We start from the raw sequence: 19480 nt of genomic DNA, 5'->3' as shown, positions 1-19480 counted from the left end.
ATTCTTTTTCGGGTTAAAAAAAGACAGACGGCCATTTAAACGAATCCATATCCCTCTCCTTGACTGAAACCTATCACTCAATAGTATTGAGAGTCTTTTTTCTGAGAAGTATCGAGTCGGAAAAAGCAAAGTCAATGAAATATTTATCCAGGATAAACTGATACCGCATGCAGCCGAATTCAGCCTGTTGAATTGAAAAAAAGTAACGACTCGCAACTCGCAAGTAGATATCGGTACATCTCTGTTTTTAATAATGAATCATTTGAAGGATGAATGTACAGAATATTATCATTGACTAATTAATATGCCCTTATTCGACTAATCTGACAGAATTTTGTCTTCCACTTCAATCGCGCTTTCTCGCAATCGCTACTAGTAACCTAATATTGTGTAATATTGCGTTGGCTTACGTTACCCTTTCGAACAAAGTCCAAACGTTTGGAAAATGGTGATTAATACGGGAATTTCACAATAGTGCGCCTCCAAGAGTTTGCAACGCGTTGGCCAATCACAATGAGCGAAATTTGTCGACCCAACACGTGTTTGGAAAGGTTCGACAAATTCCACGCGTTGTAATTGGCCAACACGTTGCAAACTCTTGGAGGCGCACTATTGTGAATCGCCCGTATCACTGAGCGGTTCGCCTCGAAATCCAGGTTTACCCTTTTCCAAGGCACGTTGTACACTGCACTATAGCGGCTCTTATCCTTGACATAATGGATTTGTTCCATGTATTTGTTTCGTCTGTTAGTGCTTGTTTCATTTTTGTTTCGTTCCTTGTGTATTTTGTTTCGTCTTTTATAATACAATGTGTGTTTGTTTCGTGCTATTTCGTTTAATAATAACATTATAAAGGGCCCCTAATACTCTACACAATGACACAAGTTAAATTGGCCGTCATTACCGGTAACAATCCAGAGGACCGCTCGGCAAGAAAAAGAAAAAAAAGTTCCAAATTTGTGAATACCTGGAAGTTGTATTCCCCAATAACATAAATACTACACTTTTATTCAGATGTGCAATCGACTCTTACCCAGCAGTGCGGGCGTTTCACAATACTGCGCCTCCAAGAGTTTGCAACGCACTAGCCAATCATAATGAGCGAAATCTGTCGACCCAATGCGTGTTTGGATAGGGTCGACAGATTTCGCGCATTGTGATTGGCCAACGCGTTGGAAACTATTGGAGGCGTACTATTGTGAATCACCCGTATTGTGAATATTAAAAAAGACTTTCTTAGATAATATGGGTTATTATAAACCATTCAAGACCAGTGATAGGCTCTCGACAATAGGGGTGGGTAAACTGTCCGAGCTAGGTATTAATGAATGTTATTTATCAAATCTTTCTGACAATACGAGATGAGCACAAAATAATATTTTTTTGCCCTTAAGGTGCTCCCTAAAATTACAAAGTCTCACAGTCACTCTAAATCTGTCCACTTTCTAAATTTTTTTTTAAGGTATAAGAACTGTTATAAAGTATAAGAAAATGTTACATTTTCTTCTTCGGGTTTGGAAACCTGGTGACTGATATACCCCACGTGTTTCTGATGATGGAATGACAAACTTTTCAAACTTCATCAACAATACTGGTCAGTTTTCTGATTATGGGTATTTATGTGTTTCACTCTAAATCGTGTCTAATTTGAGAATGGGACATTTCCAAGGTTGTATTTGAATCATTTCTCTGAATTCGTATTCAGCATCATATTTATAACCAATCTGCATTTTTGGACCGAATTTGGACAAAATCAGTGCCGAGGGTTGGGAGATTTCCTCTGGAAAGGAGAAGCAGAAGGAGTATCCAGCAGAGAATCAAACCTCACCTTTTAATTTGATCTCAGAATAAAGATCCAGCATGTCTCCTTTCCTGTTGTGTCACGTTGAAAGACTGCATTACGTTCGACAGAAAAATCTACGTTTGAAGCAACTTCCGAACCTTCGTCCCTTTTATGTTGATTGCAGTTAAAATTGAACAAGACACGGTAGAAGTTCGTCGTTTGAAGCGGGCCTTAAACACTATTCCATTGAAGCGAATTCTGCTACCAATGTTCGTGACGTCAAAATTATTTCGCTTTCGCGTTCTCCTGAAGTATGATCCGGCCTTAACACACGCACATAGACCTATGTTAGATTACGAAGATGTTTGGCAATATAGAGGGTTTGCATGGCTGCCATCTTGCAGGCCAGTGCACGTGCACAAAGGAGGCCTCCTTATGGAACAAATGTACTGCCCTGCAAGATGGCTACCACGCAAAGCCTATATTGCATATAACTTTACTGTGCTTTACAAGACGGTGATCATTGTCCAAATACATATAACTGTCACTCATATTTTACAAAACTACAGTGGCAATAGCTTGATGACATCAGTTACATTTGGTCTTGCAAAGAGTCATTTTATAGATTTTATAGACCGTAAGAGTATGACGATGATTGACGTCTAGGAAATACAACGACAAATGCAAGGACCCATAGAGAAAATCACGTTTCCAGGACCCTAACACGCAGAAACACTCAAATTGTGTGCTTGAGCTAAACTATGAAGCTTCTTTCAATATACAGTCATATTAATGCTGTAACTCTTAGGGTCTATTTGTTTCACAAGGATCTGGATGCTGATCAGTGGTCCCTTCGCTGATTGCTCAATTAACCTATTATATTGTCAAGCTCTCTGTTTTTTATAAGGTCTTTTTGTTTGTAATGTGTACGACGTGACTCAGTTGACAGTAGTGTTTACCGTCTGAAGGGTAATACGAGGTTGGGCGGAGGAACCACCCAGACTTGCGGACTCACCCAACCGCCTGCCGCGGCCTAAAATCTGGCGTAGCCCGGCCTGAAAGGAGCGGTACTTGAGAGCGTAGATCACGGGGTTGACACACGAATTAGCCGTCACGAAGGCCAGAGACACGACATGGAGTGGTCCCCCCATGGCTGTGAACCAGCCGAAGTTGAAGAGGAAGAAGATGATCTCGTTGGGAGACCAGCAGATGACGTAGGCCACGAAGACCAAGAGCAGCGCCTTGAAGGTGTTGCGCCTTGCCTTCATGAGGGACCCGTCTTGAGTCTCCCCCTGCGACGGTCCCGTCCGAGTCTGGGCGGATTCGCCGGCCGGACGGGGCCGGGGCAGCGGAGCGACTTTAGCGGCACTCCTCTTCAGCGTTACAGCGATGTGGGTGTAAGCCACCAGCATGATAACGAGTGGGAGGAAAAACTGGATCGTAAAGACTAGCACCCCGAAAATCTGCGAACCGGCAACGACATTATCCACGCATTTGTCTCCCTGGTTGATGACTGTGAATGCGGCATAGGTTCCAACGATGCTGCCAAACAGCCAAACAAACACGATGGCAAGGGTGGCTTGGACACGCCCAAACAGAGCCTGGTACCGGAACGGGAACACAATGGCAAGGTAGCGCTCCAGGGTCAACATCATCAGGTTGAAGGTAGACGTGCTCAAGAAGAACCACAACGCGAAGGTGGAGGTCCAGAGCCGGCAGATGAGCACCCCAGCCGGGCCCGTCGGGTAGGAGACTGGCAGGGGGATGTTCGCGCTCAGCAGGAACACCACAGAGGCTAGGAAATCAACCACGGCTTGGTTGAAGATGAAAGCGTTGGTCATGGTGTGCATGGATTGCACCTTGTAGATAACAACACAGACGGTAGTGTTACCAACAATGCCCAGCACTCCCACCACTGTTTGCACCACACGCAGAAAAGCTTCCAAAGCCATTTAAAAACTTAATTGATGAACGATTCAGTAGAATATAAAACTAATCAGTGTCTAATGTGAAGCTGTTCACGCTTTGAAATAAATTTCAGACACGTTTTTTATATGATAATTGCCAAGAAACAAAATTTACAGTTGGTAGTATGAGATAGTGTAGCTGAAATCTCTGTCTTCAACGGTACGAACGCCTTGTAACGAAGACTGTATCCGGAACTGTTTGGCCCAACTTTTCCCCGCAGCCAACACAACAGCAGTGCATTTAGTAAATGACAGTTTGTGGCCGTGGATTTTTTCTTCTTTGAATCATACCTAGCCAGAACCAATCAGTTTGCTCGGTCGATATCAGGTGTCGAGTTAGTTGCTGTTGTGATACATTTGCGTTATTCTGGAACTGCGCAGGCGTGGTGTTACGAAATCATTGAAACGACGCACCTGACAATAATTTGATGATTAGACTGTCACCCATCGGGTTTGCAGTGACCAATCTTTCTTCCCCCGACGATAAGTGCTCGCGTATACATTTGTATAGGCCTACGGTAACAATTTTAAACTTGACAAGAGCATCAAGTATAGGATGTACGCCCAAGTGTGACTTCACGATGATGTCATCATGTATCATATTACAACCGATTTCGGTCAGAAAAAACTCCTTTTATCATTTGCATCTCATAATTCATAAATGTATGAATATCATAGTTTGTGATCTGACAAATCTTGAGCTTGGGGAACAATTTTATTGGATGTCAAAGTTGTATTACCCTTGCTTGCGGAGTTAATGAAGGGTCAGACCTCAGGTACATTTGAAAAATCAACCCCTAAAATTAAGATATCGATCAATACCTGCCAAACAGTCCAGGATATTAACACGAAACATTTGTGAAGTCACTATGACGTCTTAAAGGTATCACATTACTTTTAATAATTTACGTCCAAAGCTAAAGATTTTTACTCTGAAATTGAGTGAGGTAGTACGATAGGATCTTTGGACCAGATAGACCAGATCTTGGATAAAATTATCGATTTCAATGGAAAGTCACATGACCTCGACTTCTGAGTAACCGGAAGTATAATGATATGGACTCGCAACTCAAAATAGAAGGATTTTTCTACATCCAACCAATTTACTAAAATGTTAAGAGTTCTGAGCATTATACTTGCTGACAGGGTTACATAACAGGGCGCCTTCTTATGGCACATCAAAGACAATTAATTGTATCTATTTCAGATTTGCTTGCCCAACTTTTATGGATGAAAACTTACTTGTGAGACAAAAAAATTATTTAGTAAAATGTAAAAAACGACGTCATCATCCTGACTGATGTTATTTAAGGAAATTTGCGAAATTGACTTCGTCATCTAAAACGTTTGCTCCTGGCACAAAACTAGATCGATTATTTTCCGACAACACACATCAAAATTCGATGGTGCAAACCCCCCATAAATCACTTATTTTTATTACATGTAAAGAAAACACGTCTCGTCTAGTTATATACACCTTTTGCAGACACATTGGATGACCGGTTCTCTTCGTCTTAATTAAAAAAAAAAAAAGAAATGCGTAGACGGTTGTCGTGGTAATAGCACTGGATGGATTGCAAATCCAGACGCTTAGGCTAACCATGATAAATACACGTCCGTTGGTGACAAGGAATAGGACGGGGGGGGGACCTTCATGGCCTTAACAACTAGCATAAGCTGCCCTGCACAAGCTTTACAAGGAAAATTAGATTTCATTAGGATGGCATTGAATGGATTAAAAACCGATTTCTCCCAGACAGTTACATGAAGCCAAACATAAAACGGGAAAAAAATGAAGAATCTGCGGAGATCACGAACTGGAACAATCAAAGAGGCCCATGCATTACAGAACCAGTAAGTCGCGCTTTTTTATATACACATAAAAACAGAACGGAACTATAATCTTTTGAGCGTACTCCCTATAGACAGACTCCACATCCGTGTCTTCGAGACGACCTCGAGCATCGCTTCATTTCGTCGGATGTTGGCTTGCTACAAGTCGGTCCATTTTTTCCCCTCAAATCCATAGAGTCAAGCACGATATCACAAGAAATTCCAATACAACTACGTGTACTTGAACAGATGAATTGTTGGCGAGGTCGTCTGAAAATCAAAATCATTCTCACGTAATTGCTTTCCATTCGAAGTTATCACGATCCCTTGGACGGTCTCCTCGCCCACCCCACACACATAATTCTCTTTCTCAAACGTGCGATCAAGGGTGGGATCCAGAACCAAATTCTCGGGGATTTGGGGATTTGGAAATTTCTTTCATGTTATCTTTAATCTTTAAGAAGGGTAAGGGTGCCTTTGGGGGCTTTGTGTGAAACTTTCAGGAACAGAAATGAAATAAGAGGGCCTGTTTTTTTGGGGGTGGGGATGGCCCCAGCTAGATCAGCCCTGGCCTTGCATGACATATGTATAGAATTCTCTCTCAGTGATTGCAACCAAAGCAATGCATGCCAGTTATCTAACCTTTCAGTTGGACAATCTGGTGTTATTTTAAAAGATGGGTAAAATGCACAAATATTAAGAGCGTATTATGCGACTTTGACGAGTGTGTGACATGTACAACATTGCGCATTATGCGACTTTGCTGAGCGTAATGGTAAGAAAAATTTCACCAGGTGACAGATCGCACGTTTTCTCTGCCTGGCGAAGCCGATCGGTATAGAACACTCAGTTTCACTGAATGAAATTACTCTTTCCATTGCATGATTGTGAAACATCCATTACTTTGTTATATGCAGACGGAAATATTTCTGTGATCTGTGTCCACGGCAGAGCTGGATCAGCTTACAGTGTAAAACACGTAGATGGTGCTGCAATGGTTCTGTAAAACAAACCAACGGAGAACAAATTCTAGCCGAGCGAAATCGACGGTGTTATTAAATTCAACTGTTTTCAATTGTTGTTTTCATATTCAATATCTGGATAATCTGCAAAGCTTCTGCACTGAGAAATTGAAACTAACAACGGGACAAAGGGTTTAGGGATCGGCCAAAAATCATTACTAGCAACCACTCTATGCCCAAAGTTGTTATGCACGCATAGTTTTTACTTTGCACATTTGTTTTTCTCAGCTTATACCTTCCCAAGCACAGACACCTGCCTGTTGATTAAATTTTTTTTGTAAATTTTGCACGTAAAAGTTTCAGCATGCAGAGGATTGGCAAGTTGCAAAGACCTTTTCCGTGTGATTTACGAGGGTAACCACCGCACCTGTTTGAAATCATATTACTGCACGTCAATTGAAAGTGAAACACACGTGATTATACGCAAGGGCGTCACCAGGGTATTTTTTTCGGGGGGGGGACAGAGTAGTTAAAAAATAAGCTAAAAAAACAAGGGCAGAAGAGATAAATTCTGAAGTATTTTCAAGCAACATTTAATTTTTATCCCATTCATTTCTTTTCCCCCTTTTTTCAAGGGTGGTAGCGCCCCCTCCCCTTTTGACGCCTATGACTACACATATTGTTCAAACGATACGTACTGTTCACAGTAGAAGATCTGAGAAAAGAAACGCCCACTATACAGGGATTGAGGAAAACGAGTGCATGAACTCTGCCCGACACACCTCGTCCCGTCGCGGCGCAACATAATCCCATCTATTGGAAGACGGCATCAAGCATTGGAGGGACTGATCATTACTAGCCGATTTTTTTTTCACTTGCCAATTATCGATACGGGCAACATTCCTCAATTAATGAAAAAATGAGCTGAAGAGAGGCTTCGACATTTACTCGGTGACGGAGTTACTTTCATTTTACAAATACAGACACACCAAAAAGTAAAAAAAAATGTCTCGCATGGATTTCGGGTTCTCTGGCAATTTTATCTGTAGAAACAAAGAACTTCTCTGAAAGTGAGCAAAATGCTGAATAAACCCTCTGGCACAGCAAAACGCCGGCTAACCAACATGATTTCGTTACCATACAAATTGGCATTCAACCTACAGTCCAGGTTGCAATGCCAGTCTTTATTAAGTTAGTACGGTCAGCGATTCCACCTGGGCAAGCATTTAAACCCCAAGTACTGTTCAAAAGTGGGTGAGTTTACCCAGCGAAGAAAATATTTTCTCAGTAAAAGCAGCGGAGCAGATGGATACTTCCTGGGGATGTATACGCTATGGATAATAAAATCTAGCATTATCCTATTTATTACACGGGCAAACAAAAAAATATACACGCAGTTCATGCCACGATGGCGAAATACAGTGTTTTCGCCTGGGGGTTACGAAGGTACACATCATTTATTGAGCTAAAATCAAAGTCTTTACAGTTTCTGAGTACATTAAAAAAATCTGATTTTATGCACAACTCTATAAAAACCAAGACATAAGAGACCAACGGAAATCCTCAGTGTATCCGTACATCCCTACTGTACCATTACCAAACAATATCAATATTTCGACGAAACTGTAACTATCTGAAAAGCAACGAAAAAAAACCCACCGTATATTAAATAATAAATAAAATTCTTTAACAAATATTATATACAGCCAAGGCAACCAGTATATTTCAAAACTGTTTGAAACTTAATCCACAAAACTCCCATTAAATAACAAAACTGTAAGCGTTCTGTCACTCGCGCAAGCATGATTTTCACGACCTTTACAAATCATAATTCAGGCGAAATAACTATTGCAAAAGGCCGATGTGGTGCGTTTAGACCGATTTACTCAAAGTATGTCATACTCTAAACCACTGAAAGACCATGCTTCAAGATGTCTTCAACAAATAAACGTGCCAGCTGCGCCAAACACCAACTAGAAAAACACAGACACTTGATTAAAACGGAACGAAACGACGACTTGTTTAAACACTTGCACTTGACACAGAAAGAACCTTGGTAAACGTTTCAGAGGAAACAACTTTGATTACCCAGAATATGATTTAAAGATATTTTTAAAAGTTAATCTTGCACGTTTTTTGGGTTTTTGCTTATCCGAGATGAATACAAGATACAGATATATTTCAATTTCAATGCATGAATACATCAAAAAAGATTAGAGATGATTAATGGGCAGGAAATAAATATGTATATAGAAATTCTAGTGGTAATCTAGCACTCAAGCTACACAACTAACTACAATGGCACAAGTACTGTTTGCGAAATTCCTGAATTCGAAAAGTGAAAAGCGACGGTGATGTGCACGCCTATAATATTGCACACGATATAAAACTTGGTTTACGGCCTACGACATGTACGGGAAGGATTGCCATAGCACTTAAACATTTGCTGGTTATATATGTACAGTAGAGTTACATTCTTAAAGATTGGCTCATACTTGAAGAGAAAGCAAAGTTGGAGCCGATGCCATGATGTCGGCAGTTGTAGCTCCAGTCAACATCTGCCGTTTCCCTCATAAGAGACTTGAGACCAAATTCACGTAACCTATGAATCAGCTTCGAGAGGCAAATATCACAAGGGGAATGAATCAGTGCCCCCCCCATTGTAATCCTTCTCTCGTGAATTAAAAGAAACCCAACCCCACAGAGAGTGCTCAGCTTCGACTTGAGTTGAGAATCTTTCTGGCAACTTTTTTTTAATCTCTCTGCAGAATTCAGCAGGGCGCTGGGACAATACCTACAAAGGCTCAGGGTTCAAATGCAGAGAGAGTACAAAGCTGTTGACAATATATGAGTATTTCAAAAAACGAAGAGTATACGCACGGAGTAAATGTCACCCTGATTAGGTTTGCATCTATGCAGTCTTCACACCTATTAGTACTAATTGTAAATTTGAGAATACGAACACAGCGATACAATGATTGAACAACACCGCATAAATGTGAGACACACAGGACTTGTCTATATATCAGCACAAAGCTGTTGGCATGTGTTTTGAATAATGAAATACAAACACGCTGAGCTGATGGCTAAAACGTCAGATACAGTTTCCGTTGATTAGATGTTTTGTGATTAAGTTTCCAAAATGGATCAGTCCGACGATTCACAGTATTTTGACTTTCTGAAGGTCCTTGCCCAAGTCATTTTAAAGTTTGCATATGAACATATTTTACAACAAAGTGTTTTTACAAAAGGAACCAACACAAATTAACACATGCCACACTCGGGCCTTCCTTCACCAAATTTTGATATAAAAATTTCACTTTTTTTCTCATAATGATTTTTGTATAAACCACACCAGGAAAATGACTAAAGAATACAATTTCTTGCTGACAAGATCACTGCACTGAGCCAAAAGGCCCGTCAAGAAAGTTCTTAGCAGCTGTGACTGGATTTGATTACATTTCTCGATTTACTGTGGGAAGGTGATTTGCCGGGAATTGCGTGACCTTGTCTAGCCTTGAAGCCGATTTAAATCTCCCTGGTCGCGATGAGGAGCAGAAGCTGAAGGGCTAGGAGAAGGCCCACATTCAATCTCAAGACGGACGCCGAACTGCAATCGGTATACGACTCCTGGAGGATGAGGCGAGGGATGGAGGAAAGAGAGGTGAAAGGTCAAAAACTGAAACAGAGACACAGACGGGATCAGACAGTACTAAGAGATGAAATTTCGACTTTGCCCGAGTTGCTCAGATGCTCATATAAAGATGCTCTTAATCAAGACTTTATCTAAGTAGCTCAATTGCAAACAACGACTCATTGAGATCAAACATACCTCTAATCTGGGTTAGGGTTAGAATGACAGTGGGCCTTAACTTGTCATATTTTTTCTCCCAAAACCTGGACCCCAACTGAAATGGCTTTCAAGCGTTCAGTTTGTGAAATGCAGACAAAATGCACCTAAAATATGAGAGACTGCTTCAAACAAGGAACTAACAAGCATATTATCAATTTCCAAATACTTGACACATTTGGAGGGTTCAGCGTCTAATCACTGCAAAATATCAATCTTTTTTAAAGAAGAAAACACCACAGATACCCCGATTAAAATGTGTACCCATTTTGAAAAACTGTCTACAAGTTCATTAGTTGTTACTAGTCAGTGCTACTTCCTCAGCTGTATGACTTTGTGTTGAAGCACCCATTATGGTCTGGGTTCAGTGACCTTCACTCACATTGGGGCTGAAATCGTAGCAGTGTTCGGTGGGTCTCTTGCGATAGCGGGGATGTTTGGCTGCTTCGCATGGGTTGGGACCTTCACGTGCACGCACACATCCCCAGCAGTCAAAGAAAATAAGAACCAAATTTGTCAGCACCTTTATGTTCCTGCATCAGTGTGAAACAAGGCTGATACCAGAGTCGTTTCATCTCGTTATGAGATGAGATTTGACTTCTGATCTTTGACCTTAGTCCTTAAAGAGTTAGACAATTTCAGACATTCAGGATGGGGGGGGGGCAGGTGGATTTCCCCTCAGCACCTGGCTGTCCCATGCCCAATTGTTCAGAATTGTGGCATGCGTGTACAGACACTCACGATTAGTACATATTTAACGTTCAATGCAGTCTGACAAGGTTTTTTTGTTACAATCATGGAACACATCAATAGGACAAGCATACCTGTTTGCTGACCTGTCTTTTCGGGCATTTCATGAGACTAAGTCCAATTTTCATAGAAGTAGTACAAAAAAGATCGTAAGATACTACTGGAAAACCCCAGAAGGCACGGTGCGACAACGTCTCCAACGCTGTCTGTTTGATTAGGTTGAAATGAGTTGACTGCAACGCATAAGACGGTAAGTACGACCGCTGCAAGTCAGGTTGTCAGGAATGAGTTGTGCAATTTCACGCATGAGAACCTTACAAAAATTCACACAGCAACAGCTACAGTTGGCTCAAAGGGATTATCTTTGTCAAATACAAAAGTCTGACATGGAAATAAAGGATATCAGGTCCTGGTTCCTCCGGTGCTTGGGTGACCAGTTGGTTGGGACAAGCTTCACAGCCAGCTTCGGTCACCACCAGGAGCAGGTTGGTCCCGTGGATGCGGACTGCGTGCCACAACCTGCCACACAGTTCATGAAAAAAGATGCGATAGAGTTGGGGACTTTTCAAAACTGAACTTAGACAAACGGTAAACTTAACTTCTGTTTTTGAAAGAACGATCCCGCTGTGATCAAGTCCATCGTGAGTCGTCTAGTCTTAGTCCAACTCAAAATGAACTGTGACAAAACGCATTCCATCGTCATTCTTCATCCTGCTTCTTATGACTGGTCTCACGGAGGGACTTATGACTGGACTTGTAAAAGGACCTGTGATGGACTCGAATACAACGCTGAGATTTTCAGTGACAGTACCCACTAGCTACCAAGATCGGGAGACCACTGCAGGTTGTCAGGCTGGTATCTTTGTATCTGAAAACTGTCCCAGGTAAAAAAAAAAATTCCCTTTTCCAAAAAAAAAAAAAGAGGCTACATGCAGGGAAGTCTTAAAAAAATTAACTCGGTAGTTGAGCTTTAGTACCGTAGAATCAGACAGGATCCGGTCCCAAGCAACACATATCAAACTTCTTCTTCACTGGTAACTTGTTGCTGCCAAATTGCCAAGTGAAACTTTGTGTTGGGCCTCACAGCTCCACAAAATTGGTCCCTGGGACTGTGGGTCATAAAACGAGACTAGGTGGCTATACCTGGAGCAGTCCCCGCAGTCAATCAGGCCGCTGGTGTTCCAGGCATCACCGTAGAAGTACTGCTTCAGGATCTTGATGCAGCTGACGTTGGCCGAGGCTTCGATGTCCTCTGCTTCTACGTAGGTGCCTACAAAGGAAGGAGGAACTCATGAGATCCAGCCAAAAATTAATCACATATTGATGAAAATGAAGAGTCCAGATGAGCTGCAATCTAACATCTTCTTCCAGTGTGGACCCACTTTCACTTAGGGCTGCAATTTGAATTCGGTTTGAAATAAAACTTTAAAAGTCATGGAAAAAAGCAGAACCATCCAAAATCCATTTTTCGCTTACATCTGTATCTCATGGAATTACGTAATGAACAAGCAGAAGCTTCTACAACAGATTCACGCAGGGTTATTTGTGGAAATGGTTCATTTATTGGTTATGCCACCAAGAGTTATCTTTATTTCCAGAAATACAAATGTTGCGTAAGTTCAGGTGATTGGTGGACTGAAGTTATTCATTCTTGCACTTACTGGTCAAATCACTGATGCCAAGGAAGAGCATGTCATACAGAAAATGACGAAGGAAGGACCTGTGCAACAATAAATGATATTGATGGAATACAATTGAAAATAACAGCTTGGGAGTAGCATATTCAAAAATTCTGATATGCACCATGGTCAAACTGCTTGCTGTCAAATGGGTGTTAAAGAAAGACCAGCAAATGAGACTTGTTTAGCGCCAGTGATGGCTATGTTGATTCTGTTTGGTAAGCAGATTTGCTGCATGAAACTTCATACTTGGCAATGCCACCAAAACTGTCCGTGGTTGGAAAAGGGACTCTCACAACAAGGAATATCAATGTTACCCAAACTGACGACTGGATTACATGTATGTTAAACGATCTCTGCTGGCTTTCTAAGGCGGAGTAGTTTGGAACCAGCTTACCATGCCGCTGTGACGGCCCAAGTGTTGAAGTTCATCACATCAGAGAGAGTGGGCTGTTAAAGAACCAAAAGGAAAAGTAGGCATAAAAGTGGTTGCTTTAAATCAACAAATTAATTCACTTATATTAAGCCTTTTTAACAACTTTTTTAAAACTTGCCAAATGTAAATTGTCGGCTGGTGCAGATCAGTTTGAAATGTTTTCAAAAATGAAATGAATACATTAAGGGCCATTTTTCCAAAAAAAAATTTGAGCATTTCCACTTTATGGACAGTTTTGCTGAGGGTCATCACAAACATCATCACAAACATCAACCCACTTACCACGCTTGCCGTTCTGGGGCCAGACGATCCTGCTCCATCTTTCTGTCTGGGACATGCTGCTTGGAAATCGTTCATTGTCATCCTAAGGGAAATAACAAGATATATTGATCAATGAGGCCAATAGGGAGGAAATATTGACTAGTGGGGAGCAATGTACAGAAAGTGTGAAATAATGATTAAAGAGGCTACTGTGAATGAGAAATCTTGATTCATGTCAGTGGGATTAACCCTAACCCTCCTGAATCTGTCTCAAGAATGGCCAAATTGCATTGCTGATTGCAAAGGATGCATTGTCTCAAGGTTGTGGGCTAGACTTTACATTGCTTATACTCTGTCGTGCATGAAATCATGCCTACATTAATTATACGTGAAATCCTCCATACCGCTCCAAGATACCATTCACACTGCATTAGCATAGTGAAAGGAGTTGCCGGAGAATTTTGAAGGTTGAGGGAGTGCGCACCCCTCAACAGAGCATATTCAAGAAATATCGGAGGATTTTGGAGGATTGAGGCAGATTGCAATGTTTTTGCACGGATAATGGGAGGATTTTGAAGGATTGGGGATGGTGCCAAACGAAAAGGCCCCAGGGGGCAGGGTTGAAAAGACACAGATCCATGACAAATGCCAAGCACTAATGTGTCTGTCTGTAACTCTTCTTGGCCATGAACAGAAACAGGTAAAGTCCAAACAATTATTGTTTGAAACCCAAAAACATTTGTATATGAATAAGCCCCACATAACAGCGCTCGAATGAGCTCAGAAAAAATAATGAGTAATGGTGTGGAAAATCAACCGATAAAGGCAATGAAGAGAAATATTGACCATGACAATCCTCAATCCTTCAACAGGTGAAATATTGACCACCGTTAGGGTTAGGAATATTGATATGTGAAGGCAATAAACAGAATGTTGATCCGAGATGCTATTGCCAAGAATACTGATCTTCGTGGGTGGCATTAAGAAACAATAACTCACGAGGATACAAGAGTAATTAAGGGTTCTCTGATCATTACGCTGGAAGAATTATACTTCTGCTGTTGATACAAGAAAAAAGTGATAAAGAGACATGTGTTTTAAGGAAGGAAGTAAGTTACACTCACAGGTCGTAAACAGTTTTGTTTTTGAGATCCAGCATCACGTCGCCGTCAATAAGCCCAAAGAAACTACCCACCTGGGAAAGAAATAAAAGAGAAGACAGACTTTCTGGTCAACAATCACTGTTTCCTTCTGCAACAATCAAATGGCAGATTTGGCAGAGCAGAACTCAAAACTGCTGTGAAGATAAAGAGTTGTGAACACAGAAGGGTCTCTGATCTACTTAAAGTCGAACATGCGTGTGCCAGTGTGACAAAGCCCACATCACTTGCAGCATAGTAGTGGAAGGCAACGATTGTTCAACGGCTTATTCTAAACATTCTGTTCAAAGATTGTAACCGCAACCCACGGTCAATGATTCTACCAACATCCGACAATAAATCAACATGCACTGTCGAACACAGTCACTGCTATCTGATGGGATTTGTGGTGCTGAAAAAGCACCAACCTCCCGTGGGTCCCGCAGAAACTAAAGGTCTTCAAATCAAATCAGTCTGATTTTTCCCAAAGTGCAAAACAAGCACCACTTTAGCTGTATGAGACGGTGTCTAACCACTTGATGCCGGTGTAAACACACAAAATGTTCCTTATTTGTTCCCTGGAGGACGTGTGCACTAGTTTTGGAATTCTTCTTTCATTTCTGACGTTGATGTATTTACCACTTGCTGCCGGGTGCTTTTTTAACCGTTACGTTTTTCAAAAATCTTCAAAAATTCATATCTTTTTTTCTGAACACCTAAACCCCATAAAATGTGTGTCCCGTGGCGAGTCTAGCCCTCACAAGCAACCTCCATTGACCCTTCGGTTTTGCGGCCACGCCGCCCGCTCTGTATAGAGCCCCCATTGTGTGTGCTACATAAGGGCTCGTTTGTTCCGGGCTTTGGCCCAGTGCGTTGCTATGCCGCCGTGTTGCTATGCGGAGCTATTGACGGTTAAGACCTCAGTGTGTAATATGCGGTGAGTGAATGGGAAGCTGTGCACGTGCACTGGGCTTTGTCAACTGTTCAATGAGTGCGGGCAATGACGGACAAATGAATTCATGCTGTAAAAAAAGGGGTCTAAAAGTGTGGCTTTTTCCGGCACTGCTGCATGTAACTTTTGCTATTTTTTGAAGCTATTGGGTTTTTTTCTGTTATATATCTACCAAACATATCTCCCCCAAACCACTCTCATATTTTATCTCCCAACTTGTTCATTTTCCCTCCCATAGTGTAAGATATTTCCCTTCCCAAACTTTATTTCCCAAACAATTTCAAGTAAAATTTAGAAACCGATGAAATCAAGTACACATAGAAATACACACACAGACAAATATTTGGAGAGAACTTCTTTTTCTCTTATTTTCTTCTTGTTATTTCTCGTGTTTTCTTTTCAAGGACTCGTCGAACAGAAGCTCACGGACAAGACTCAAGAGGTAGTCGAGGAAGGAGAGGCGGTGACCAACGGCCAGGTACACGGCATAGCTGTTCACCAGTGTCAAGTCGAGCAGGTAGAAGAAGAGCTTCTTGTACCACTTGAGGGACTTACGAGTAGCTCAATGATTTGCCGCTAGTTGGTCGCTCTTGTCAATGCCCCCCATCAGGGCGTTGTATTCGATGACATAGGTAGGTTTCTGCTTTTCCTGCCCCATCCTGTCTTGCTTGCCGGTGCCACGGATGTCTGCCGTATGCATGGTGGAGAGCATACGGATGTTGCGCTTGTCTTGCCACACCATGGCCAGGAGAGAACCGCTGACACCCAGGTCGGCTGACCGGAACGCTGTTTCGCCCCGCTTCAGCTAGACGGACTGCAGGTCTTTCGGCATCCCTTTTCTGTTCGCCATGGCGTTGCCGACGACGTTGAACTTCTGGTTGTGAAGTCGTCGAAACAAATCGGGACTGCTGAAGGCCCGGTCGAGGGCAAGATTGTAGCCCTTGCCACTTAGGTCGTTCACCAGGTCCATCACCACCTGTGTAGTTGCTGGGAGGTCTCCTTTCCTTTGGCCGGTGTAGATTTTGAAGTTGTAGCAGTACCCGGCGGCACTCCCGGTGCTCTGGCACAACTTGTACATCTTGATGCCGAAGCGGGCCCTCTTTCTGGGGTTGTAGGTAGCGAAGCGGAGACGCCCGTAAAACTTCAGCAGGGAGTCCTCGACGGAAATGTCCCGTTGAGGAACGTAGACAGTGGCAAACTTCTGAGCAAGATGGTCGACGACTGGGAGCACTTTGAAGAGGCAGTCGGTGCAGTCATCTGGCATGGCAGTGTTATCGTTAAAGTGCAGGGACTGCAGGATGGCAAGGAAGCGATCTCGGGGCATGACAGACGGGAATAGGCTCATCTTCAGTAGTGGTAAAGGCTTAAGGGGGTATCTATTTTCTGTGACACAGTCTTGGTAACTTACATGTCTCTGGTAAACTTCCTGGTTGGTTGCTATGATAAATCCGCCGTCGTCGAGCAAGTAGCACTGGACACTCTGCAAAGGATATGAAGAGATGTTTTAATTTCTGACCAAATGTCCATTTGGGAGGAAACAAATGGGGGGGGGGGAAGCTGTTGGTGTTGGTCTAGTTTCAACCTGAAGCTAGACCCTTGCTTTGGGCTCTGGCCGAACCTGTCACTTCGTTGAGCAGCTGAGCTGTAGGGCTGTCTGTTTGACGCACTCTGTCCAACAGCCTGGATATTTCGTAATTGTTTTGGACTGTTTTGTTGTTGATTTATCAGTTATTGTAACTGCCTTATTCACGGTACATGTATGTCTCTCAAGTCAGCCCTTTTCTTGTGATTGAAAAAAACCTTGTTCTGAAGTATTTTTGCTTTTTTTTCTTTTAAAAGAAGATACCGCATGCAATCACATTACTTAAAATAAAACAAAAATTGAAGAAGTCTGAATTTTATCACACCTGGAGATACATTTTCTTTTAAAGTTCTTGCTAGTATGCCCGCTTAGACTAAAATACCACTACATACAGCTTCAACTCACCTCATTCAAGCATGACTGTTTTTCACTCTCAAAAGTGTAGTATGCCTGCATCCAAAACAAAAACAAAAAAGAAAGACCCAAAATAGTTTTTGATGTCAGTATAAGCAGCCTCCAAACAGGTCATTATGCCAAAATTGCATTGTTTCAGACCCGCTTGGGGGGCCGTGTGGCCAAGTGGTTAGGGTTTGTGGCCTCCAATCATAGGGTTGGAGGTTCGAATCCAGCTGTTGGGAGTACGTTGGGGCCCTTGGCAAGCCACTTCACCCCTGCTTGCCTCTCTCCACTCAGGAGTATGTTGGGGGACCAACATTAGCTGGGGAATCAACCTGTGATGGACTGGCATCCCATCCCATCGGGGGGGGGGATAAAAATACTGCACAAGTCAAATTTAAAGTAGAGAAAGGCCACTTTTTAAGACCCCTCTTTATCTCCGGAAAAAAAACCCAGAGGGACGTATGGAAGATGTTAATCTCTTGTCGTGAGGGGTGTGATTCTGTCAGGAACAATTTCTTTCAATTCAAAATTCGAACAGTGCATTGTGATCGTCATGAGAAGACTGAAGGGAGCTTCGGTAGTGGAGGCTGGCATTCAGAAGTTAAAGCGGGAGATGCTGGATACCAAGTAGGATGCCACGGTGGACTAGGATGTGTGCATGTTCACTGAGGTACGTTAGCAGGGTGGGGGTACAGCTAGAGGTGACCATCAAGCAGAGGCCCCAAGGCAGAACTAATTCCATGTAGAAGGGGAACACTGTTGGGGTTGGTTGGGGTTCAAGGGCACAAAAGACCCACTGGACATGTGATGAAGGTCAGGTCACCTGATATTGCTGATGTGGTACGCCATTTCTTGTGGTACTTGTACATCGAGCAGAGTTCCAAGGGTACAGGAAACCAATAATGGACAGAAGCTTGTCAAGTTCTCACCTCTTTCGTTCGGCCTATCCACATGTCGTTGAACTCACCAGGATCCAGACTGACAGCAACCACTGAAGAAAATGAGAAAGAAACCAGAAAAATTATTATGACTTTTTCAGGATTTGGTCTTGAAAAGCTTACGGCACTCGGCCAAGTCAGGGATCTTGCACTAGAGCCACTAGCTAACCATTTGATTAATACCAGGTTCATATGAATTACAGAAGGCTGTGCGTCACAGGTAGCTACCAGAGTAACCAACTGCTAATGTTGGGAGCCATTTCTAAATTATGAAACCTGGTAAAAATTACATTTTTTCTTTTAAGAAATAGAATAAATTAGGGATGGCCACTCGGAATGATAAGCATATTTCATATTGATTAATGTGTAAACGTCATTGTTAGTGTCATATTGATTAACGTCTAAACGTCATTGTTAGTGTCATATTGATTAACGTCTAAACGTCATTGTTAGTGTCATATTGATTAACGTCTAAACGTCATTGTTAGTGTCATATTGATTAACGTCTAAACGTCATTGTTAGTGTCTTCAGGGCCCCGGGGGAAACCTGCTAGAGAATGAAAGACGATAGCTTACCTGCGTGTGTGATGTCCTTGGTCATGCGCACTGCCTTACTGACCATGACAGGTGTCCAGTATGATTCATTGACCGGCAGAGTCACACCATCTAAGCCAAGAAGCCATCCGGCCAAGAAGGGACAGAGAACGTTACCATACAAGGCCAAGGATTTGTCATGGAGGAGAGTTGAAAGAAAAGGTCCTAGCAAACACGTAACTGTTAAGTTATCATATAATTTATAGTAAGAACTAATGGATAGGGAACTTCAACAAAAGAATTTGCAATGGCACTCCCGATGAAAATGACGTGCAGCAAACCATATCAATGCCCCTAATCCCTAAGTGGAAGACTTTTTCTTACCTTAAACAAAACCTACAAGCATGTTTGTTAA

General features: G+C 42.3%; 2 protein-coding genes across 8 annotated transcripts in view; both read right to left on the bottom strand.

Moving 5' to 3' along the window:
• Positions 1–314: 314 nt before the first annotated feature.
• On the bottom strand, positions 315–5112 carry LOC110989214 (beta-3 adrenergic receptor-like). The gene has a single exon (XM_087136389.1). It carries the CDS (start codon positions 3733–3735, stop codon positions 2722–2724), a length of 1014 nt encoding a protein of 337 aa, XP_086992515.1. The 5' UTR covers positions 3736–5112; the 3' UTR covers positions 315–2721.
• A 2850-nt stretch (positions 5113–7962) lies between these two features.
• The window catches only part of LOC110989216 (voltage-dependent calcium channel subunit alpha-2/delta-2-like), a 59857-nt gene continuing 48339 nt past the window's right edge, over positions 7963–19480 (bottom strand). For all 7 annotated transcript variants that reach the window (XM_022253431.2, XM_022253430.2, XM_022253433.2 and 4 more), the window contains 12 exons: positions 19108–19197; positions 18523–18584; positions 17600–17644; positions 17021–17092; positions 14646–14716; positions 13543–13624; positions 13222–13274; positions 12807–12865; positions 12289–12415; positions 11549–11664; positions 10778–10863; positions 7963–10175 (listed from right to left, as the gene is read on the bottom strand). In XM_022253431.2, the coding sequence (XP_022109123.2) occupies positions 10074–10175; positions 10778–10863; positions 11549–11664; positions 12289–12415; positions 12807–12865; positions 13222–13274; positions 13543–13624; positions 14646–14716; positions 17021–17092; positions 17600–17644; positions 18523–18584; positions 19108–19197 (965 nt within the window). In that variant the 3' untranslated portion in view covers positions 7963–10073. The remainder of the gene's footprint in view (positions 10176–10777; positions 10864–11548; positions 11665–12288; positions 12416–12806; positions 12866–13221; positions 13275–13542; positions 13625–14645; positions 14717–17020; positions 17093–17599; positions 17645–18522; positions 18585–19107; positions 19198–19480) is intronic.

Source organism: Acanthaster planci, linkage group LG04 (assembly GCF_054643075.1).
Source record: "Acanthaster planci isolate LZ-2023a linkage group LG04, COTS_SCS, whole genome shotgun sequence".
NCBI classification, from domain to species: domain Eukaryota; kingdom Metazoa; phylum Echinodermata; class Asteroidea; order Valvatida; family Acanthasteridae; genus Acanthaster; species Acanthaster planci.
This window is presented reverse-complemented; position numbering and strand designations above follow the sequence as displayed.

Bases quoted from the DNA above. Each gene is read 5' to 3' on its own strand.
- LOC110989214 (XM_087136389.1), bottom strand. From the start codon at position 3,735: ATGGCTTTGGAAGCTTTTCTGCGTGTGGTGCAAACAGTGGTGGGAGTG.